At 32.4% G+C, this 26,098-nt stretch overlaps 1 protein-coding gene across 8 annotated transcripts in view; it reads right to left on the bottom strand.

The window, feature by feature from the left end:
- Positions 1-26,098, bottom strand: part of LOC130669641 (afadin) — a 167,445-nt gene that overhangs the window by 9,647 nt on the left and 131,700 nt on the right. For 6 of the 8 annotated variants that reach the window (XM_057472641.1, XM_057472645.1, XM_057472644.1 and 3 more), the window contains 5 exons: positions 20,310-20,375; positions 20,148-20,221; positions 16,597-16,715; positions 11,544-11,711; positions 3,626-3,724 (listed from right to left, as the gene is read on the bottom strand). In XM_057472641.1, the coding sequence (XP_057328624.1) occupies positions 3,626-3,724; positions 11,544-11,711; positions 16,597-16,715; positions 20,148-20,221; positions 20,310-20,375 (526 nt within the window). The remainder of the gene's footprint in view (positions 1-3,625; positions 3,725-11,543; positions 11,712-16,596; positions 16,716-20,147; positions 20,222-20,309; positions 20,376-26,098) is intronic. The other 2 variants (XM_057472643.1, XM_057472647.1) reach the window with 1 other exon arrangement.

The raw sequence follows: 26,098 nt of genomic DNA, 5'->3' as shown, positions 1-26,098 counted from the left end.
TTATGATTAGACAATTAAAGGAACAAAACTTGCTCCTTTGATTGTTTAGCTAAGCTTTGATCGATGATTCCCAAAAAACAGTTCGATAGATCAATTTAAAAATTTACATCGGTCTTAGGGGTACATTAAGCTAAAAAAGTCCCTGGCAACATTATTTTTTTTATCGATATTTGCAGAGTAGCGGTTGATTTACTAAAAAACCAAAAAAAGTCATTTTTTTGTGCTTACTTCTAATGGATGTTAAAAATAAAAAAATTTTTTTTCCAAAAAATGATGACAGGGTCTTGTAGGGAATTTATTCAAGTTTTCAACGCCGCCCTCCAACTTTCTGTTGATACTATCAATTTTCACCAAGTTACAGCCTTCCAAAAATCACTAAGAAATTTATAAAATTTTTCTGCTCCTTTAATTTTTTGCATTAGTGTATATTTATGTAATATAACGGACTTTTGAGGACACGATTGTGTCTACAGTTCTTATCCGATCTTAATGAAATTTTCTACACTTATTTTATGTGTAATTACCGCGGCTAAGTTCGAAGATGGGCTGAATCGGTCGATTAGTTTAGAAGTTATGACTGTTTGAAATTTTAAGGATTTTTCGAAAAAATTAGTTTTCAATAACTTTTAAAGTCCATATAACTTTAAAACTAAAACTCATACATAATTTCTGTAAAAAAGTATTTTAAAGCTTGACTAATAAGCTTTAATTTATGACCTAAAACTTTATATTTTGACCATTTCTTCCAATAATTTGATAGCCTTGAAAATTTTAATGGAGTCAAAAAATGTTAAAAATATGATTCTCATTCCACATAATTTATGCTTGTCCCATTATAATCCGGTTTCGTCAGTTGTATTTTACTATACACAAAATAACCTGTAAATTTCACCCCTCGCGGTTTTGCGAATGCCGTAAAAATGCCGTAAATTTTCGGCATTTATACACATGCCGTAAATTTACCGTAATAATTTGGTAATAATATGGTTATATTGGCCAGTTTTTTTGCTGTACTTATACTGTAGAGTTACCAGATTATTATAGTAAAATTACTATAAAAATGCCGAACTTTTACCGAAAAAATGCTATATAAATACCGCAATAATGCGATAATTTTATAATAATAAAATCGTATTTTTTTGGTAATTATACCGTAGATATCCTGCGATTTTGCCAGATTTATCCTGATATAATGAAAAATTGTAAAAAATTTGGTTTTATTTTATATTTGCTTCTGCGGTTAAAATCATCGAAAATGTGCAAAGTGTAAAATTTTATATTTTATTCTATTAGTTCACACATTTCTTATTGAAACAAAAGAATGTAAGTGAAAATAAGAATCCGGGAAAATTGAGGTTTTCAATTTTCTTAAGTTTGTTTGTATAGATATAAATACAATTAGTATCGACTTTCGAATAAGCGATTTGGCATAATGGTTAACAGATCAGGCTTTAAATCATTAGGACCCGGGATCGAGCCCACGAGTTGGCGGGTTTTTTTTTTTTTTTTTTCATGACAGTTATTGTACATATAACCTTACAATGTTATATATAATTATATATAATTAAATAAAATTTTATATAATTATATGTAATTTTTGTTCCGGGTAGAACGGTTTAATGCTGCAAAAATGCCGAAAATATGCTGTATAATTACGGTTTTAATGCTGTTAAAATACCGTATTTTTTCTGTTTTATTACCGTAAATATTTTGAATTTTTTTCGTAAATTTTTGGTAGTAATGCGGCAAAAAAACTGGCCAAAATAACTTGAATAATACCATATTTATGCAGTATTTATACCGTATAATTCCGGTATTATTTCGGTATTTCCAAAACCGCGAGGGACTGCTATTTTATATTTTAAAAGTATTTCTTTTATTATTTATGATGTATCGAATGTACCTCTAATCCCTATGATTATCACTGGTCTTGTCATTACGATAGCGCCCACAAATCTTAACGGATCTCAATGAAATTTTTTACACTTATTCTATAGGCGATTCCCTTGATCAAGTTTAAAGATGGGCTGAATCGTTCGAATAGTTTTGAAATTATGACTGTTTGAAATTGTCATGATTTTTCGTAAAAATCAGTTTTTAATCACTGCTAAAGTTTATATAACTTCAAAACTCATATTCATAGGCAATTTCCGTAAAAAGTATCTGAAAGCTTGTCTCATAATCTTTAATTAATGATCCTAAGCTTCATGTTTTAACTTTTTCTTCCAATAATTTGATAGCCTTAAAATTTTTAATGAAATCAAAAAATGTTGGAAATATGGTTTTTATTCCACATAATTTCAACATTTCTCATTATAATCCAATTTCGTCAGTTGTATTTTATTGTGAAGAAAATAACCTGTATATTTCACAGCTATTTTATATTTTAAAAGGATTTCTTTTATCACTAATGATGTTTTAAACGTACCTGTACGTCCTATAATTATAACTGGTCTTGCCATCGTAATAGCGATTACAATTATGATCTCATACTAATTAAATTTTCTATACTTTGTTTACGTGAAGGTTAATTTAGTACATTACCTATATAATGTTTTGTCAAATCAACTATCTGAAGTTCTCTATCGAAAATAGTCGTTGTCTTTTTTTACCCTCACTCTGAGAAAACGAGCCTAATTTCATATCGTGACTATACAGTAACATAAATCACAAGATAGGTATATATGAAACTTTTTATATAGATTAATTGGAAAATCTACCTTCCATTTCGGCTGCTGAATGGCTTTTTTTTTCTACAGAGGTGATTTATGAAATTGGCAGAAATGATTAAAGGTAGGAAAATCCCGTTTTCACGACAAGTCGATTATAGAGCACAACCTCTCCCGCTATCGCGTCCGACGCGTGCGATTGTCAGAATAAATAATTTTATACGTCGATAATTTGTTAATTTTCGACAATGACAAAAAATTACCAAAGCACTGAAAATAATGTTAAGTGAATAATGCCTAATACAGAACTTAGGTCAAATGAAAATCTACTTAGGAATTATAATAGTGTAGTATTCAATGAAGAGTCAAAACAATGGAGGAACAAATTACCCTATGGCAAAATCTAATTTTGCTATTAGTGCTAAACACTGAAAACAATAATTCAAAAAAAATTTCCCTGAATAGTTTTCAAAATTTATTGACCCGTGTGCTTAAAAAAGCGATGAATTTTCATGATTGCATGACTAAGCGCTTATCGGTACTTATACTACTCATCCACGCTGGTAAAACTTTTATGAGAGCCAATCGGATGTTTATTTTCGAATAAGATTACGACTTTTTTTAAACTATTTCGAGCGATAGGGTATCGATATGCTGCGCGCGCAAGCCCACCCGTTTTGCCCATTTTTACAAGCTATAAAAAAATCATTGGTTCGATATTAGCAATATCTGATTGGCTATTTGCAGAATGAAAATTCGTAAAATTCTAATATTATCATGCACTAAAGACAGTTATTAGCAAAAGCAAATACGCACACTTTTGCATGCATTGAAAATTATATAAATTATGCCAACTGCCAAAAAACTGAATTTTTATCAGTCAATAAAGTAGTGTTTAGAAAGTTCCATATCTTTCCTGTCTTTTTTAAAATTAAATAAAATGCGATTACACTTACTGTGTAAAGCAGGAACAGATTTGCTACTGTGGATTTGTTGAGAATCAGGTTCATGACGAAACCGTGACGGAATATCACGTTCACTCATACGTCGTGGTCCTATTGAAATGTAAAATATATTAATTTATTAATAAATGAACGTTTTCTTGCAAAAATTAAATAACATGAACATTAACTTAAAGTATTGATTTATAATAACTGTTGCAAATTATTCAGCTTCCTAGAAATATAGTATACTACACACCGAGAAAGTAAAGTAGAAATCGAACTTTCGAGTGTAATTGTGTGATTAGGTGCGTAATTGCTTACTCGAGCCAAGGACGAGGGTGGCAAACTTGTGGATTGGGACGTCCTACTTTCCTCCGTTGTGTGTATACTATTTTTCAATAGATTTGCACCCAAAAGTTTTAATTTTCGCCTTTATTTCTAGAGAAAATAGTGCAACCGTAAATTTATTCATTAGTTTTCTCATTGAAGAAAAGTACGACTTATTCTGCTCAACAGGAAAGGAGTTTAATTTTTCGGTGTATAGCGGGAAATTTTTTTTATCGAGCAAATACTAGCATTGAGTTATATTCGAAAATTCTAATAGCTGCTTCTCAATAGTTGTGCTGACTACCACAATTTTTCTCAGTGTATGAATATTCATATAATGTCGATGAGCTTTGTTTTGTGTTTTTGAATTGCCAAAACATTTATGTTGAAAGTCAAAAATATGTAATTGAAAAATTTTAAATATAAAAATTCAAATATATGATTTGCGTTCAGTGATCAGCATCTTCGCCCATATTGTCGTTCGGCTTCATTCGCTTTGACGACAATAGCCGAGCGCTAACAATCAGGTCAACTCATGAATGGGACTTCTCTAGCAAGCTTTAGTGCCAGGCCAGCAAGCCAAAGAGCCCTGCTCTTGGCCGACTAAATATCTCACTTGGCAGTTAACTACTACAACGGCGTCTATTATAACCAACAGTAAAATTTGCTTAGGTAGCTATGCTGCATACGTCACGCTTTACGCGGCTACCGATGTAGACGACGCCGCCATTACATGACTTGTCTATTCAGTTCACGTGGAGTTCGCTTCGACTTATAACTTCGCTTTCTGCTGCTTCGCTACGTGCGTCAGTTTTGCTAGTATAATTTCTAAATTATCATACAATCGCTAGTAAATGAATTCGCTTATTAATTATTATTTAGTCCCAGTAAATATCACGAACTATTGAAGCGAATATTCATTGAGGATACACTATAACTCGGGATATCAAAATACTTTGAATCTCGGAATAACTTTGAATGTTGACTTCACTACTGCGTGCTTACTTACTTTGCATAAATAATTTATAAGACGCTTTAATTCATTAGATTTAGTAAATTGAATGAAAACTGGGACTTCCGGTAGGGGCGCTGAAGTGTACTGATGTGTAATTTATCTCTCTGTGATTTTGATGATTTTTAAGTAATTTATCTAAAGTAAGGGATCTAAGTGTAATAGTGTACAATACAATTAAGATCTCGTGTCCCATAAATCAATAAGGGTTCACAGTATGTCTCAGTACTTCTTTAAAAAGAAAATGAGATAAAGTCAGTAATCGTTAGAAAGGTTAGAATTAGTGAGCGCGACACGCTAGCGGTGTGAGGCGCAGGCGTGACGTTGGGAAAAAAATAAAAAGAGCGCCAAGTTCAAAGTGCCACAAGCGTTGCTGTACCTGACGGCAGAATGATGGGCCCACGGGGCACAGGAAGAGGTAACGTAGTGGGAAGAGGTGGTGCAAAAAGTACCCAAAGCACTTTACAGATATCTTGCGACTTGCCAGGCACAAATACCGTACTTGAAAAGCTTGAAGCAATGTGTGCAGATATCAGAGACATCAAGGACACGATGCAGGATATAAAATCATTCCGTAAAGAATTTGATACACATGTAACATTCTATCAAGCTGAGAATGAATTGTTGAAAGAACGAATTGCCAAGCTCGAGAAAAAGGAAGAGAGGAGAGAACGTCGTGCCGTCGAGAAGAACGTGGTCCTGCGTGGAATGAACCAGGAAATGAACAGGGAAAATTTCGAAGAATTTTGTGAGAATACTCTTGGGGTGGTAGTGGAAGTGGTAGGTATCACGCCTATCAAGACGAGAGGAAAGCTTGGCCTCACAATTATTGAACTAGCTACAATTGAAGACAGGGAAAAAATCCTTAAATGTAAATCAACGAAGCTCCAAGGAACCAAAATCTCGATCAATTGAGATCAGACGCAGAATGAGAGAGACATACAACGAAAAATATGGGATATAGCAGGGGATGAGGCACGTAAAGGTAAAAAAGTCCATGTCAGGTACTGAAGCCTGGAAGTTGATGGTGTCAAATTAGTGTGGGAGGATGCCAAGGGCCTGGTCCCGCAACGGGAACACACATCTGCTGTAAGAAGTCAGGTGCACTTGTCAAATTAGCAAATAGCAAGTCAGTTCGGAGTAGCCAGCACACTCCCTAGTCCTCATTCAGCCAAATCAGTGGATAGACGTAGCCAACAGAACGTAAGTCATAGGAGCTCAATTAGTAGCAACAGCAGTGTAATATTAGGACCCAAATGCCTTTTCTGGAATCTAAGAGGAGTAAGTAATTTCTTTGCATTCGATAGTGATGACGAGCGTAATATAATTTCAGACTCCTTGGTGGTTGGTCTCTCTGAGACATGGGCAACGTCACAGTTTAAAGTACCGGTGTTCATGAGACATATGGAGTGCTATCAGTCCCCAGCCACAAAAGAGCATGCAGTGGGTAGGGCCAGTGGTGGATTGGCTCTGTTAGTTGACAAAAACAAATTTTAATGCCCCACCCTACTGGAGTCAAACAGCATGTGGATAACAGTAAAAGGGAATGTGAGCGGTAAAGATTTAATTGTCGTAAATGTGTACCTGAAAGACATACTTTTCAAGCACAGACTGGAAGCGTTGGTGGAGTCGTTAAGAGGATGGACGATTGTTGAGGGGTGTGCCCTGATGGTTGGACGCAATTTTAACTCTAGAATCGGTAACAGTAATCAGCTGGACGATGAGTTAGTTGGCTCAGCATATTTAACAGGAACGAGAGCTTCAATGGACCCGATGATCAACAAAAATGGAGTAGGGTTGGTAGAGGCGATGGAGGAACTGGGATTGGTAGTACTCAACGGCCGCTTTATGTCAGATGAATGTGGTGGTGTGACCTTCGTAGGTAATATGGGAACATCAGTAATTGACCAGATCTGGGCCAAAGCAGACCGCTTGGAATTATTTACCAACTTTTACATACCCCACATGGGGTTATTTGATCATTGGCCAGTGGTTGCAGTAATGGAGTTGGAGGACAACCAACAGGTCACGACGAATCAGCCCAGCAGCACCGAGATTTCAGTCTTTAGATGTGACAGAGATGGAGCAGAGCAATACCGGAAGGAACTAGCAGATATTCAGCCATCGAAGTTGGATAGCGTCGAAGGAATGGCAAGTTGTATAGCATCAGCGATTAAGACAGTGTCATCGAAAGTGAACATGTTGCGAGTTATAAAAAGTGGTAGACGCGGGCGGGCCAAAAATCTATGGTTCAACCGGGATTGTGTGTAATCAAAGAGGGAAGAGCATAGAGCCCAAAGAAAATGGTTCAAGTATGGTGGTGAACAGCTTAAAAAACAGTACATTGCAGCTCGCAACGCTCATGTTGACGTGGTAAGAAAGGCGAAGAAAAAACATGCTACTGATGCGCAAGAAGAGCTGTCAAAGGCTAGAGATATGCAGAGCTTTTGGAAAACCATAAGGAAATACAAGCCAGCTTCAACAAAACCCAACCCAATAACAATAAACCAGTGAGAAGATTTTTATAACAACGCTATGCCACCAAAAGCAGAAGATAACCGCTGTTTCTAGGACTCCTGGCATCCGTTGCTTGATCGCAACGTTACCGTGGAGGAGGTGAAAAACATTCTAGCTAAAGCCAAGAACAATAAAAGTCCAGGGCCGGACGGCATACCTGCTGAGTTTTACAAAGAGTTGCCAGAATGCTGGATCATTTATTTAACAGACTTATTCAACGAGATACTAACTTCTGGTAGAGTGCTCGAGGAGTGGTGTAATCTAACATCACGATGCTGTATAAAAAGGGCGATGAACTGGACCCATTAAACTACCGTGGAATCGCGCTTGCTAATGCCAGTGCAAAGATTTTCACTACTCTGTTAGCGCGCAGACTCTACCGTTGGGATGAGGAGCCCGGTGATCTTCCAGAACGCCAAAATGGATTTAGAGCGGCAAGATCGTGTAAAGACAACATTTTTATTTTGTCGGCAAAAATTGCAGGAGCACTGGCGAGGAATGGCCGATTATTCGTCACCTTTATCGACTTCCGTAGAGCATTCGACTCAGTCGCACATGACGTATTATGCAAGAAATTGTTTGAACTGGAAGTGAGCAGCCAACTAATCAGAGCTATCAAGAACCTATACGATAAAGCTGGGTTTCGTGTAAAAGTAAACCAGACATCATTCACCGAATTCGTTGACATCACCGAGGGAGTACTGCAAGGAGACCCTTTAAGTCCTCTTCTATTTATTTTGCTATTAGCGGATATTAATGATTTTTTTGTGGTAGAAGGGCACTACGAGGCGACCGAGAAGATGCTAATATTGCTCTTTGCGGATGACACGACTCTAATAGCTGAGGACGTGGTGAAAATGCAAAACTTGCTGAGAACGTTTGAGAAGTACTGTAAGATCAATCGATTGACCGTAAATGTTGCTAAAACTAAAACTATGGTCTTCAAAAAACCAGGAAGACTTCCAAAACTGTGTGTAAGAAATATCAAGGTCAACCGATAGAGGTTGTGAAACAATTCACATATCTTAGGGTCCCCTTCAGTGCATCGGGTCTGTTTAACAATGTGGTTCAACATTTTACAACGAGAGCAAGAATAGCCGCGAATACCATGTGGAGTATGCTATGCGCTAGCAGAACAGAGGTTTGGCAGCAAAGAATTATTTTGTTTAACGAGATGGTAGCAGCAACAGAACTGTTTACATCGGGCATTTGGGGTTTAAGGCACTAGATTATACCATAATTTATTTAAATTTTTAAATTTATATATGTTACTATAAAAAATGATTTTATGAGGTACCCTGTCTTTAGCAGCAGTGCACCCATACCGTAACGACCGCGTGGAGCCTTATTTTCGACGTCAAATTAAAGTTATAAATAATAGAGGTAGAATTTGGGTAGTTAGGACTTTTTTATGGGAAATGTCCTCCTCTAAGGATCTTTTTCCTAAATTTCAAAAATGTTAATAGTTTTTGAGTTATTAACGAAAAACTAAATGCCATTTTTTTTCTTAATTGGTAATAACAATTGCAATCTTTTATGTGTTGATAAATCCTCGAGATACATTTTTAAGTGCTTATCAACAGGCTGTAACTTGGAGGAAAATAGTCGTACAGCAGAAAAAAGGCAAATTGTAGCTTCAAGTGTCTAGTTTTTAGATTTGGTCTGGACAATTTTTCATCATGGACAGTTCAAGAGTCATCTGGAGAAAACCTCCGAAAAAAAATTTCACAAAGCTTTACTGATTTGAAAACGGTCCAGGAGCTTCAATAAATTTTTTTATAATTTCACCATAAAGCTCTTTTAGTGTTTGGCGCAGAGTTATCGCTGATCAAAGCAAAAAAGTCTTTTTTAACTTTGACCATCAATAACTCGGAAAATAATGATCGTACAGGGAATTGAAGTAGAGTCTTGAAAGCTACAAAACATGCCCCATAAGACACAATTAGTGGTGTTCAATGAAAAAAATTTTTTAGAATCGACAATGTTGATTGAAACAAAGATAAAAATTCGTATATTTAAGGATATTTGGATAACTTGTTATAACTTTGGATATAATGTATGAATGAAGGATATCGTCGATAATTTTTTAACCTTAAAGACGTTTCCACAGAGTAGTCATACTCAATTTTAAAGACGATTGTTCCTATGTTAAGTACTACTAGTAAAAGATAAACTATTTGAAATACAGTGCACTTTCTCGCTTGCTCTTGCAGACACAGAAGTCTAAAAATATTCTCATGGCATCGTTCCTCCTTTCTGTCAACGTGGTTTTCTATTCTCTGTACATTCTTATGCTGGAAGCGCGTGTTGTAGAATTTAATTGTTTTGAAAAATTATTAGAGGCTACTTTTATATTGGTGATTATTAAATATTAAATAATGATATCGCGTTTAAAGAACGGAGAATTTATTTAAAAAATAAGATAGGTGCTAAAATAACCAAAGCCTTAACAAGTATGTCTGAGGCTAAAAAAATTCAAAAAGAACTTCATGGTTTAGAACTACCGCACCGCCGTGCCTTTGCGGTATTTCAAACTTCAAGCCCAGTGCAACGTTGCCAAGTCACTATCTCTCACGCTCCAAGCAACGACAGAAAAGGCGAAAACTGCTAAAAGTAGCTAACTTTTAGCCTTTATTACAACAAAATAAATACCACTTGTTTTTCTTATTTCTACAGAAACATATTCGTTATATCCTCAATTAATGATTTTTAGTTTTTTAAAACAATCGTAAAAAAATTACTATTGTTATTCAAGAAAACGTGTGCTACAACACTGATTGGGGTCGGAGTCACATGTTAAATATACAAATTTTAATAGCCAATCATTACAATAATTACAAATTAAGTACCGCAAGGACTATATAGCAAACTTTCTACATATAAAGGATACTTAAAAGTATGTGTATTCGAAGTTTCAAGAAGATTGTAAAAAAAGTGATTTCCGTGAGAACGTCTTTAAAGTGTTCCGAAGACACCCGGAAAATTTCAAAGCGCTTCGATTTTTTTTCTTAGAGTCCCGAAGCTTTGAATTCATCGTTTTCGCCAAGAATCACCATAATGAGCAATTTTTCGGTTTTTATTCATTTTGTCAATTTCAAAATTTTTTTTTTAACGATAATCCTTATTTGTCCGATTAAAATATTGATCTTTGAAAAAAATTGAACTAACTTTAAAACGTAATTTTATTATCTTTAACTATTAATAAATTATATTTAATGAACAGTTTTGGTGGTCTATTTTAGCCCTCATTACATAAAAAATTTCGATAAGCTTATTATCCGTCCGAATTTATTGACGTATAGAACATTTTGAGGGGCCCACTCTGCCCCCAAATTTTTTGAAGTTTTGAAAATTTTAAGGGGCCCACTTCCCCCTCCCCTCCCCTATTATAAAAAAATCATTGTGACGAAGATAAGGAAAAAGATTTACAACAAAATAGTCAGTTTAAGTGTTTTGTAATTACAACCACTATATTTCTATTTTGATTATTATCATTGATTATCAGTCCATTGAACTTTACGTTAATAGTTGAAGCGTTAGATAGCTGTTATTTTATAATTGATTTTTCTCTAAGCGTAGGGATTGACGAATTCTTTGCCAAACGAAAATGAAGTGCTTAATCCATGTTTATTAGTTATGCTGCAACATTTATCAAAACAACTTTGCGAAGAAAAAATGAATTTTGATTGTCCTTTACGTCGACAATCATTTAAAGAATTTATAAATGTTCAAATGTTATTTTTAATGTATAAAAAAAAAAAAAATTATAAAATCGCTTCAGTTAGCCACATTATATTTGAATTAATTGCTATTTTACAGTCTGGGTAACAAAATTATTAAAAAAAGCTCTTTATCCTTTCAATAATTAAAGTGTCAATATTCTATATTCAACGGCAGGCAGTTTAAGCGTTCAAGAGTAAGTGATGTCATGTTAATTGAAAGCTTCAGATAAGAATAGCGAACTCGAATTAGATTGCTGTAAGCAAGTAATTGAAAAATCATATGAATAATAAGAAAATTTATAATCATTTCAATCAAGAAAGATAAAAGATGATATTTGACAAAATATCGTACCAGGTAAAATGTTTTCTGAGTCAGGATGCCAATCAACCGGATGTTGTAGAAAACTTGATTCTTTCGATGCTGATATTAAATTTCCCATTGAATGTGACGTTGACGGTTGACTTATATCAGGTACTTGAGATACTTCAGTATATTCTGATTTCGGCCGTGCCTTATGCGCTATTTAAGCAAAATTAGTCAAGCATTAGTAAAGCATTATAATTATATTGTGCAAAGCATAGTGCATATTGTTGGAATCATATTGAAAAATTATTATATTTTGTATTAAATTTTACACATTCACTGACAAAGATCGTGTTTTAATTGCAAATACGCCGGGTACTTGGCCAATCTAGATTTGAGTTACCAGAGATTCAGTTGATTAAAAAAAAAACGAATATGATACAGCTTCTATCGATATTTGAATAGGAGGTACAATGCTGCTCGTAAGACTTACATAGTGCAGGCATGTATTAGTAGTATAACTTGAAGGAGTTCACTCCTTAAAATAGTCAAGCACACTGGTCAACCGATTCCAAGAAAAGAGCCGTTTACAATTCAAGTGTAGTTTATATATCAGTCGGGTTCCACATCAGCTAACCGCTTAGCAGTCTTAGTGGCAATGTAATTACTTCCAGCCAGGCGCTCGGGGTTCCATTTCCGCTGACAGTCACTAGTCTTTTTTTTTTCTTCAATAAATCTACTGTTTACACGTATTATTAATTAAACTAAGTATCAATTTGTTGATACTTAAGCTTCATAATTAAATTATCAAAAAATTTTTTAATTTTGAGTGAAAATGTCCAGTACTAAAAAAGTTTTACCCATTCATATTTTATAAATTTTTTTTCTCTACATTTGTGCCATACATTGTAGAAAGAAATGAAAATAACCAAAAATATATGAGGAGCTGAGTTTCAAAAGGGTATCTTTTGATAAATTATCGATTTTTTTTTTTAGAATCTGGTAGAAAACCTCAAGTTCTAGTGATATTTTTCATCAAATTTCATTAATTACAATTTTTTTCGGTATAAAAAAAATAATAAAATTTACATTTCGGATCAAAAGGAGATCTTTTTGTAAATTTTGATAACTAATTCAGAATTTATTATTATTATTATTATTAAATTATACAAATGTTATTTATGTGTTTTTATTTTAATTTAGAATTATTTATTATTATTAAAATCAATATTAATGTAACTTTATTACCGTTAATATTAATTTTCTAAGATAAAAATTCAAAAATTTTAATTTATGCTTTCGCGCGCCTCATCTGCGCCGCTTACGCCCCTTTTCAATACTATAAGTTTCCATAAAGTCTCGCTTCCCTGTCTTTTTTTATAACTTTGGATCAAAGGGTACTTTTTTATAAATTCAAATCAAAAGGGCACTTTTTCGAATTTCAAATAATAAATACACTGGTAATTTTAAAGTTTTTTTCATGAAAATGAAATCAGAGCTGTATCACCCCGAGTATTATGCAAAGGAAAAAAATAAAATTGATAAAAAAAATTATAGCTTAAAGTAAACAGTTTTTCATTTATATTTTAAAAATCTAAAAAATAAAAAGATACCCTTTTGATAATCAGCTCCTCATATGATAAAATAAGAAAAAAGGGGTAAAAACAAAATTGACATATATATATATATATATATATATATATATATATATATATATATATATATATATATATATATATATTAGGGTGCTTCATTTCGGAGCCAGATTTTTTTTTTCAAGTGCATGTGGAAAAAACCATAGTTCAACGCAAAAAAAAAAATTTTCACGCATGATAAAAAATTCTATGTCGATTACAGACCTAGCTCATTGAAGAATTCAATTTTCCCATTTAAATAATATGGGAAAAATTTTTTTTTTAGCTTCAAGTATTTTTAACCTCGTTAACAAATCAATAGATCAAATAGACTAATACATGTAGGAAATTGAATACTCTACAAAAAAGGTCTCTTATCATTTTTCGATAAATTCATCTGTTTCAAAGTTATTAGAGCTCGAAGTAAAGTTGGAGATCGTTTTACTTTTCTGGTGAAACTATCAGACTTATTACAAAATGTTATAGAGTCTTTTTTGTTGCCAATTTTATTCTCTACAAATTATTGTCAGTAAAGTTTTTTTCAAATTCCGCATTGTTTTTTAGTTATTTTCATGTTAATTTCAAGCTCCAAAGAAAGTGGTCCTGAACGATTTCAAGAGCTCGACATTGAAATGAAAATAACTAGAAAACAATGCGGAATTAAAAAAAACTTCACTAATAATAATTTGTAAAGAATAAAATTGGCAACAGAAAAGACCCTGTAACATTTTGTGATAAGTCTGATAATTTCACCGGAAAAGTAAAACGATCTCCAACTTTACTTCGAGCTCTAATAACTTTGAAACAGATGAATTTATCGAAAAATGATAAGAAACCTTTTTTCTAGAGTATTCAATTTCCTACAAATATTAGTCTATTTGATCTATTGATTTGTTAACGAGGTTAAAAATACTTGAAGCTAAAAAAAAAATTTTTCCCATGTTATTTAAATGGGAAAATCGAATTCTTCAATGAGCTAGATCTGTAATCGACATAGAATTTTTTATCATGCGCGAAAATTTTTTTTTTGCGTTGAACTATGGTTTTTTCCACATGCACTTGAAAAAAAAAATCTGGCTCCGAAATGAAGCACCCTAATATATGTATATATATATGATTATTCCAATGAAAATATTAATCAACAAAAATGGTTTTGAATGGGTGATTTTGAATAAAATATCAATACAGCTTTTCATTTAAATTTTAAAGAGATGTTACATTTTTTAGCTGTAAGTTGAATTAAATTTGATTTTCTCCTTGGGTAAATAAAAAAAATACACAAATCTATTAAGTCTCTATTTCTTAATTATTTCAGAGCCTATGTAATCGATTGATCTGAAATTCACAGAAAAGTTGATAGCTGACAAGGTCTTTCGATTGCCGCATGAACCATTCAAATCAGTTAATCAGTTAGTTCAAAGTTATAGAGAGTTCCCACACAGACTTAAACACGCACACGTTCATATACACATACACATACACACACACACACACACACACACACACACACACACACACACACACACACACACACACACACACACACACACACACACACACACACACACACACACACACACTGCTCGAACATGATTCTAAAGCAATCAAAATAGCTAGGATCTCAAAACGTCTACATCTTATAAGAATCCGATACTCGGAAATCAGGATGAAAACATTAACTTCTCATTTTTTTCAAAAATTTTCGATTTTCTTAGCAGAAAGTTAAAATAAGGAGAGACTGTCAACAAAAATCAAACCCCTAGCGTCTAGGCGATAAGGAATTACGTTACCACTTAGGCTGTATAAAATGCAACGATACCTGCGTCATTTTGGTTATTATTAATTATTTAAACCACGTAGCTGTCCAGAGGAGCAATTTATGTAAGAAAAAAAAAAATTTTGCCGACGGAATACAAATTTTAAGTCAATTAGAGGCTTCACTCTTTGAAAAATTCGATTTTCCATAGATACCGGAGGGAAAAATTTTTTGCCGTTGCAACTCGATTTTTAGTAGATTTAATAGAAATCTATCTTTTGCATTTGTCTCCATGGTGAAATTTTCAAAGAATTTCGCCATAATCTATCATAATTCATCGAGTAGGTTCCAAAAATACCATTGGTTCAAAAGTTTATATATGTATGTATATATGTAATATAACGCGCCATGTTGCGACGATAGCGGCCACAATTTTTAACGGATCTTAATGAAACTTGGTACACTTATTCTATGAACGATCAGCTTGGTTACGTTCGAAGATGAGCAAAATCAGTCAACTAGTTTAGAAATGGTGAACATTTGAAATTCCAAAAAAAAAACGAAAAATTCTACTTTTTTGGTTTTTTTCGTAAATAACTTTTTAACGGGTATATCTATCCTTACTATGTAAAAAGAACTTAATAGCCGATAGAATAAGCTATATTTTCCTTTTTTTATTTTTTGTTTTACGATAATTGTTCGACTTTTAATAAGGGTTCAAAGTCACATAATTGACTTATGTGTTATGGTGATAATGCCATTGTTTATATCTTTGAAAATTTTTGATAGGTGATTATTAAATTACATATACTTATTAAAAGTGGAACAATTATCGTAAGAAATCTACTTCCATTTCGGATGCCGAATGGCCTTTTTTCAGTATTAAAATATTTTTTTTAGAAAAAATGAGTATACTTTTGTAGGAAATTAAATTTGCTAAAAAAAACTTTCTTTAAGCAAACACTGTCCGACTAACAGTTTTTGAGTTGTAGAGCTGGAAATGTGAATGGTAATAATAATTGATAATAAATTTTCTTTAAATTGGAATTTTTTAATCTTACAGTGGATATTATTGACAATAGACACTATAAAGTGATTGAATGAACGTGGAGTTCGATTCATAGAATCATACAATCGGAGTTTTTGTAGCAAATTTAATTCCCTGCATAAGCTGTATGCTCATTTCTTCTAGAAATTTTTTTTATTACCAAAAAAAATGCCATTCGGCAACCGAAATGGAAGGTAGATTTCATACTCTATCGATCGAATAAGTTAATTTTGTATATATATATGTTGTGATACATGTTAGTGTGTAGTCATGGTACGAAGTTAGGCTCGTTTTCTAAGAGTGAGAGTAAAAAAGGACAACGACTTACTTTCTCGGAGAGCTTCAGATAGTTAATTTGACAAAACATTGTATAGACAATATACCAATATAACCTTTACGCTCAAAACTCATCTTTTCAAAGAAAGTTTTTTAATATCAAAAAATCAAGTTAAAACCGAAAAAAGAATTTCTCGTGTTATGTAATAAGAAATCGAATTTTTCGATACGCTAAACCTCTAATTGACATCAATTTTTTTTCCCCACGCGGAATATTATTTTTCTATGAATCTTTTATACATCAATTTCTATACAATTGTAATTCGCAACAATTTTTTATATTATTTGATGTAATCGAAAATTTTTCATAAATTAAACTTTACTAACCTCTACTTATAACAGGTGATGGTTGAGATAATAGAGTAGCTAAACCATGGTAGATGGCACCCTGTTTAGCGACTTCTAGTGTTACAATAGGTCCAGTCCGTACAAGATATTCTGCTGCCCTGAAACATTAAGATATGTTAAAGATTAATGGTAATGTAAGGAAACGATGAAATTATCAAAATCAAATGAACACTTCACTCAATCACTTCTAGCGATTTGAGTTCCTTCCAAATTAGTTTCCACGAGAAAGACAAGCTCCTTGAGCTTAAAAACGTTATTGTGAGTGCATGTTCGAGCTATTAATCGTCGAAAATGGTCTGGAAAATATTAGTTCTTTTTTAGCTTTTCGATCACAATAAGATATGCAATACTCTGAATTACAAAAATTATAAAAATCACAAATAATTATTGTAAATTGTGTACACCACACGGTCCAACGTACGGTAATGCACAAAAAAAAGAATAAAAAGTTCGGCGGGAAAAAATACGCCAGAAAATCATAGTCTGACACCCAGCACACACCAATTTTTTTTTGTGAACCTGTGTAATTGAAAATCAGGCAACTTTTAATTCTTTTGTACGATTATTCTTCAGGAAAGGCATGAATTTGGACAGAACTACATGTAAGTAATGACGCTAAAAAGAAAAAGGAGCTTTTAATCAGATCATTACCCCGAAACAGGAAATATACGACACAAATTCGGAGAATAGTAATTTCTCTCAAGTTTTGTTGACGATAGTTTCTAAACTAACAAATCGTTGACAATCAATTATGAAGTAATTAAAAGAGACGGTCAAAATGAGGATTAATTAATTAATGAAACGGGACGTAAGTCCACCTCCGCCGACCGGAGGCCGTTTCCTCGCCCTTTTAGGCATACACGCGCTGTGAGGTCATCCCCATCTTCCGACTCAGACTACACGCTTATCCGAAAAATATAATCAAGTGACGATTAAGGTGGACACTAACCGGAGGTATAATCAAAGTTCCTTATAGCGCGTGGTATCCAACCACAGCCATCACGAGTCCTACCTCTCTCGAGCCAAATACTACTCCCATCTCAGGAAATAAAGAATTTCATTTTAAAGATACACAAAATTGTCAGGAAAGTTGACGGCTAAAAAACTCTTTTGATTGCCACCTCAACCATCTCAATCGGTCGATTCATTAAATAGATATGCAGAGTTTACAACCATACATACATACACACACACACACACACACACACACACACACACACACACACACACACACACACACACACACACACACACACATACACACATACACACACACACATACATACATACATACATACATACATACATACATACATACATACATACATACATACAGATAATCGGACATTATCCTGAAAATAGTCAGAATAGCTTCCTAGGACCTCAAAACGTTGACATCTGATGAAAATTCGATTTTCAGAAATCAGGGTGAAAACAATAACTTCCCGAATTTTCAAAAATTTACAATTTTTTTAGCGGGAAGTTAAAAATTTCAAAAACGTGTTTTCATCGAATAAAATCAAAAACCTTTAATTGATTATGTCCGAAAATTATTCAGCGTTAGAGACTGAAAAACTGCGTCGAATGCTACCTCATACATAGAGATCGGTCTATTAGTTTAGAAGATGTCTGCGATAAAATATTCAACAAGTCACAATTGTCCTCATTTTTCCTGGATAATTCAATATATAATTTATCAAATATACCTATAATTGAATGAAATCTACCATTTCTTCGACTCTTTCGATCACTTCAAATTTTATTGAAATCGCTTCGTTAATTAAAGTAATATTATCCAGAAAATATAAGAAAAATCACTGTTTTTTACACTTTTCTCGTATATTCTATATATTAACGCTCTGATCTGATCCAAAACTCATTGAACTTTCTATTTAAACCGTATTCGTTGATTTTTGCCCGAATTCATTGATTTCATTTATAAATCGTGAACAAAATTTGGAAAACTGCTTGTTGAAGCTCGAAGAGCTCAAAAATACGAATATATTAAAATATATCAGAACTCGTCGAGTTCGAATAGGTATTTTGACAAAAGTGTTTTCAAGCTTAAAGAACAGGAAGTTTCTGGGCTGGCCTGCGGGGTTAGCCAGTTTTCAGATTTTTTATATTGCTATAACGTACATATCGTCAACTTTAAGAAAATTTTACTGTTTGAAAAGAAAATATATGAAATGCAGTTTAAACTCATGATTCTTACTTGTAGTATTGATTAATTCATATCGTAGAAGTACAATAAAAAGGAAAGTTCTTCTTCTTTTAATATTTATATGTTTGTGATTAATAGCTCGAAAATAACTCGATTCTGCTTTCGAAAAAACTACCGAGGAAGAACGAATCGTATCTCGGCATATACGGGAAAATAAACTTTTTTCATAGTTAAATATAGCTTGTAACGATACATTTTGCAACGATTGAAATTATACCGAGGACTTGAGGAAAGAGTCCAATATCGTTAATAGATTCTAGGTACTGAGAGTAACTATGAGAGAGTAGAGATAATGAGTTAGTGTGGCGTAAGTGATGCGTATGTGGTACGTGTGAGTACCGGTATGTATAGTGTGTCTGGAGTTCGATATCGAGAATGCATGGGTTTGGTTGAGTATAGTTGTGGCTAATATGAAGTTTCCGATACGGATGTGATATATGCTTACGAGTTTATTAGCTTCGGATTATGTTTGAGTGGTATATATGAGTAAGAGTAGTCTCATATGGAAGATCTAGCTGAGTCGTGGATAGTGGCCAAGGTAACGAGCTTCCCTACTAGTGATGACGCCTAGGCCTAGAGCCTAGTTCTTTGGGTGACGTGGTGACTGCGGAGGAACGACAGAGATGCTGTCGCCCCCTGAGATTGAGTTTGGCACAGCATAAGTTACGGTAACAGGTCTACGGATGGAAGATCTCGTTTTCGATACTCGAGGAAGCCAAATTTAACACTGTACTATAATAGTTTAATATTATTTAGAGGTATTTTTACCACGACTTTTATTACTATTCCTGTGTTACTTTATTAATAAGTAACGTGTCATCTGAGTGGCATCTCTTCTGTCATAATAAGGTATTTATTCTTTTATCGGGTGTTTAGTATATAATAGCAGACTAATAAGTCCTCTGAGTCATGTCCGATAATTTAATTGAAGTTTGGTTATCGATTCTTCATTTTACTTCATTTTATGGTGTACGAAGCTTCTTTCAATCTAGACTTACCTCGACCGTCTCTTCATAATCTAACATACTGAGCGCACCGGGACGTGTCGCTATCACCGTTCATTTCGTTCATCTCCAAAAAATATAGATTTAGGATTTAAGATTACGGTTACGGTTAGATCGGTTGCCGATATCGAGAAAATAAAAGTCGGCTAGCGCCCGTTGGAATCTAGAGGAGATAAGGGAAGTGATCGGTGAGCGAAGTGTAAATAATAAAAAGAAAACAACATGAAGTTTTGTGGTTGGCCCACAGGTTCAACTGATTTCCAGATTTTTAAGGATGCAATAATTTTGGAAATCATACTTACTTTTCTTGAGTGATTCCGACTAAACTTTGCCCATCAACTTTAAGTAACTGGTCACCAGCTGTTAACCGCCCATCCTAGCAGAATGAAAGTATATAAAAATCAATGCTTGGAAGTTTCATTGTATTAAATAATTAGAAAACTCGACTGTTGTTAATAACTTACAATCTCTGCAGCTCCAGCTGAAACTACGCTTTTGATATATATGCCCAATCGATCTTGACCTGCTCCCTATAAATGTAACAAAACAGTGCTGAGAACACTATTATTAAATAAAGTCACGATATAAAAAAATAAACAATTATTTACACTGATTAAAAAATCGAAGAAATACAACGTTCAAAGCATTGAGGAATTATTGTAATGATTAATAATCATAGAAAATAATTCCTTAACGCTTCAGAACAGCTAAACTTTTTCCATAAAGAGATGAAATTATTCATAAAAAATTATGTTCTAATTCTGTAAAATTTGAAAATAAATTAATCTAATATAAAAAGCCTTTAATCTCAATTAGTAAATTGATTTAATTCAATGACTGGTCTCCAAAATTATGAATAAAACCCATATAAATAACAGAAATGATCAAATGTTTCTTTAATTGTCGACAAAAAGCAAAAAATAAAAAACGAAATTTTTTCGAGTCTAGAAGTAAGAAAATAGCTGCATAATAGTAGTTTACTTATCGAGTGTGATCGTGTTTAAGACGCGAGTGTGAAGATTGGTGCCCGAGCCGAAGGCGAGCGTCTTAGACTCGATTGTACTAGATAAATACATTAGTTTTTGTGACAGATATTTGAAATTTACTACATTTAGTGCCTATAAATGGCAGATTATAAATCCGCATTTATTTATTTGGTAAGATAGTTTTGAGTATTTGTTGAAAATTAGAGAGAAGTCGGTAAGTGGACGAATTAAAATGATGATAAATTTTGTCACAAGATGGCTCGTTAAGTTACTTCGATATTGTTTGGTCGTTTGCTATCGCACATGTAACCAAAAAATATTTTTTGATCCAATGATGACGTCACTATTAGAACGATTAGGTATCTTTTTTACCAGCTGTATCTTATCTAATATTTCTAGCTGCCGGCTATTGGTGCTAAATGTCGTAGATTTCAAGTGTCTGTCAAAAAAAAATTTTTTGAATGAAGAATGTTTTATTGATTATTTGGAAAAGTTTGAGAGGGCGTAACGATCAAAATTCACAAGTGATCTTCATGAGGACCACCCTAATATATATATACATATATGAATATTGGATATAACGCGGCTTGTGGACACGATAGCGTCTACCATTCAAAACGGATTTGAATGAAACTTAACATACCTTTTTATCGAAATTCTCATTATTATTAACGAAGTTTCACTACAACGGTCAATACTGATGATTTAATTTGATATAAAGTATACTCGGACTATAATTGCAGCGCTGCTAACTAAATCAGTATAGGTATGAATATGTACGATCTCAAAATGCACTGCAACAAAATTTGTGGCAACATCCAATCATTGGAATTAAATTATTGTGCATTCTAATAAGACTAGACCAAATTTGCATTGATATAAGCTATGAATCGCTCATACTGAACGTACCGAGAAAAAAAAAATTATACATAACTATATATGACTATATAGAATTATGTATAGAAATAACTCAATGTAATTATATACAATTAGATATAAATATATATAATGGTTTTTTCTATATAATCATGTATAAATTATATATAATTGTAAGAAATTTTATGTAATTGTATATAATTATATATAATTTTTTATACCCGGGGTGACATTATAAAGATGCGTTAAATTATGATACTGTATTGAAATCTTTTTTTAATTATAAATAACTGGCTATTTATTAAAACAGATCTGAATTTATGTAACACTATGTATGTAAGACATTATTATGATATGGTAGCATAACATACTGGTTACAAAGGGAGGTGGTTTTAAGTTGGTGGGACATTTAAGTGGTCAGTGTTATTGTTGCACCGTATCACCAGTCATATGCACTAGATTCCAACCGTGTCTAAATTCAAATGAGTGAATATAAACCTATCTTGAACCACCATTCGAACTAAACTCGTCCGTTTTAGTAGATTTAATAGAAATCTATCTTTTGCATTTGTCCTCATGGTGAAATTTTCAAAGAATTTTGCCATAATCTATCATAATTCATCGAGTAGGTTCCAAAAATACCATTGGTTCAAAAGTTTATATATGTATGTATATATGTAATATAACGCGCCATGTTGCGACGATAGCGGCCACAATTTTTAACGGATCTTAATGAAACTTGGTACACTTGTTCTATGAACGATCAGCTTGGTTACGTTCGAAGATGAGCAAAATCAGTCAACTAGTTTAGAAATGGTGAACATTTGAAATTCCAAAAAAAAAAAACGAAAAATTCTACTTTTTTGGTTTTTTTCGTAAATAACTTTTTAACGGGTATATCTATCCTTACCATGTAAAAAGAACTTGATAGCCGATAGAATAAGCTATATTTTTCTTTTTTTATTTTTTGTTTTACGATAATTGTTCGACTTTTAATAAGGGTTCAAAGTCACATAATTGACTTATGTGTTATGGTGATAATGCCATTGTTTATATCTTTGAAAATTTTTGATGGGTGATTATTAAATTACATATACTTATTAAAAGTGAAACAATTATCGTAAGAAATCTACTTCCATTTCGGATGTCGAATGGCCTTTTTTCAAAATTACACAGTTTATAACTCTATAAAGAACAATAAGTGTCTGATATTTTTTAAGACCGAGAGTGACTAGCTTTTAGGACAAATCGATGGCACCCGCAATAATACAAATGCTAGTACTGATAACTCTATTCCCTGTGGAAAAGCTCTCATAAATTCTGATAAGATATTGAATACTTTTTATTAGAATCTATGAGCTTCGAAAATATCTATGAAATTTAAAAAAATTCTCAAATGAATTTTTATGAGAATCTTTGAGTCAAAGCTTTTGATGTTTTCCTATCATGATTTCCGTACTAGATTTTTAAAAGAATGAGTAAGATTTTTTAATTTATGAGATTTTGTGACTCGAATTCCGCCAACGATTATGAGATTGAATAAGTACTTTCACTTCTATAAGATTGTTACAGTTTATTCTAATGTATTTTCAATAAGAATTGATCAGGCGAATTCCGATGTTATAATACTTACAAAATCTCAATAGGATTGTTCTTTTATACGAAATTTTCAGAAATTGTAAGTTTTAATAAGAGTTATCCTAGGAGATAATATCTTATTGGATATCATAAAATATTTGTCATATTTTATGAGAAAATATTTAACATGTATTTCTTCGAAATTTTATGAGACTGAATCAGGAATCACATGGACAAATGCAGACCTTTTTCTCATAAAAATTTTATGATAATTAGTAAGAAAATCTATAATCGAATTAACTTGTAAAAACTTAAAAGATTTAATTTTAATTTAAAATCTATGTGATTTATGAGTTTTTGTAAGTTTTAGTTAGAAGGCTATTACTTATAAAATATTATGGAGTACTTATGAGATTTTATAAATAATTTTCATTCACATAAAATATTAATTTTATTAGATTCATTCAAAAATAATTGCTTAACTTCATTTTTTTTTATAAGAATTTACACCAAAAATACTAATATTATCACTTTTTTTTGTACTTTGAATATTTTAACTGTTCGGAGATGAGTGAAAATATAAGTTTTTATGTGATTTTTTACAAACTCAGTAATGTATCTTGCCCCAATTTTTTTTTTTTTTTGTGCAAGATACATTATTTTTTTGTAGCAATATTGCATTTTTTTAGTTAAATAGAATAAAATTTCTCGGAACAAGTGCTATTCTTTTCACGCAAGTATTTTTGTATTCTCCGACCAAAATAACAAAAGTTGCTTAAGCCAAGAGAAAAAATTTCTCGGGAGAAAAGATCGATATGGAGAAGGGGAAAGTCACCGGTGCTAGGCAGCAGCAGCGGGAGTAGTTCGGTGCTCGCCACGAGATCGCGCCTACGATTTGTAGTGTCCCTGGTAAGACATTTATTTCAGAAGTGTTATATTCCAAATTTCAATACGATTTTGTTCGAGTACTCCTCTGTCATTTGACAGAGCAACAAGTACCTGTTTGGGTTGTACTATGGTATATCCCGTAATACATCATGACTTTAATATTTAATATTAATGTTTACTTGAGTAATTTTTGATGAATAAATAAATTGACTCAATTTCATAGATTTTTCGTGAATAGATTGCTAAGGATTTTCCGCGTAAATACTCATACAAATATTCTCGAGTATACATAATAAAAACTTTTTGAATTCATGCTAAAAAATTCAATAATTTAGCATATAAAACTTAATCAATACTAAAGAAACTATAACTTAATCAATCTCATAAATTTTTTCGTTACTATATGGAAAATTACTGTACTCACATTGATTAATCAGTATCAAATCTTGTATGATTACTTCAGAAATCGTCTCATACAATTTTATTCATTTCCAAAATCTACTCAATTGTAAACTTTACATTTTTCGAAAACTTATAAATACTTATAATCATTATATTACAGCTTCTGTTTCTTATAGATTTTGATAATTTATATGAGAATTTTAAGAAAAAATTTTTTTTGATGCACCATCTATGAGAAAATAATTGTATCAGAATTTTTGAGATTTTTCGCGGATAAATACTGATCGTTTTCTCATAGCCAATTTTTTTTATGAGATTTTATAAGACCTTTTCCACAGGGTTGTACTATAACCTCCACCAATCCACGTGAGTGATACTAATATAAAAGAGTAAGTAAATGTCATGACACAGGGCAACATTATTGAAAAAAATGATCTCTTATGATATATCAATTCTTGTTACTCGTCATAAATTGAATATGATTAACACACGAAGAGCAAAAAAAGGGAATTTTTCCAATTTTGCTTGGGGGAAATTCCTTTGTTGGCGTTGTAAATTTTACTATGTCTTCAGGTGAATTGTAGCTATGTCACATACCCGGGAAAAAATCATCAGGCCTGATCATGCATGAGGTCAACGCGTGATCATGCCTGAATATTGACCAACCATAAGTATGTACGCTCATGCTTGGTCAGGCATGATTGTGCTTTTTCATGCATGATCACGTATGCTCATGGCTGGCCAATATTCAGGTATGATCAGGCCTGAGCAAGCACAACCCCTCAAATTATTAAGAAAAAAAAATACAAATAATGATGAGTCAATTTTAAATTAACTTATTTCATTAGTATTATTTAGTAGTTAATTTTTACTGGTTGAAAAGTACTTTTGAAATTTTTCCCGCAATGGGTCTCGAACCCACGACCGTCATATTAGGAAGTACGTCCGCTGTCCACTAGGCTGACCTCTCTTATTCAGTTTACGACGATTTTTAACATCTTTTGAAATCTTAGGGTTGTAAAAAATAAAATATTATTTAAACTCAATCTTGATTTGGTTATTAAATCTTTTTTGAATAATGAATGAAAAGAATTGTAGTTATTAATTACAAGCAAATTTAACAATTACATTAACCTTAATTATTAATTTTAAAAAACGCAATTATAATGAGTTTCATTATCAATTTGAAAAGAATTTCTTAATTCAATTCTTTAAGTAATTCGAAAAAAAGATTGGTTTTAGTTATTAATTGAACCAAAAATTATAAATTAAATATATTTTCATTATCGATTTAAAAAATGATAATTTCAACTACTATCGTCAAAATAAAAATAAATGTTTAATTATTTGAAGTTTTTCATAAAAAATGTATGGTTATCCCTAATTAAAAACCTCAATCAAATCTGATTGAACTTCGATCGGATTTTAATCGTATTCAATCGGTTCAATCGGAGTTTTTAATCATAAATATTGATTAAATTATTTGTAATGTTTGACCGTGCATGATTCATGCATAGGTCCAT

The sequence above is a fragment of the Microplitis mediator genome, chromosome 6, assembly GCF_029852145.1.
Source record: "Microplitis mediator isolate UGA2020A chromosome 6, iyMicMedi2.1, whole genome shotgun sequence".
In the NCBI taxonomy this organism is placed as follows: domain Eukaryota; kingdom Metazoa; phylum Arthropoda; class Insecta; order Hymenoptera; family Braconidae; genus Microplitis; species Microplitis mediator.
This window is presented reverse-complemented; position numbering and strand designations above follow the sequence as displayed.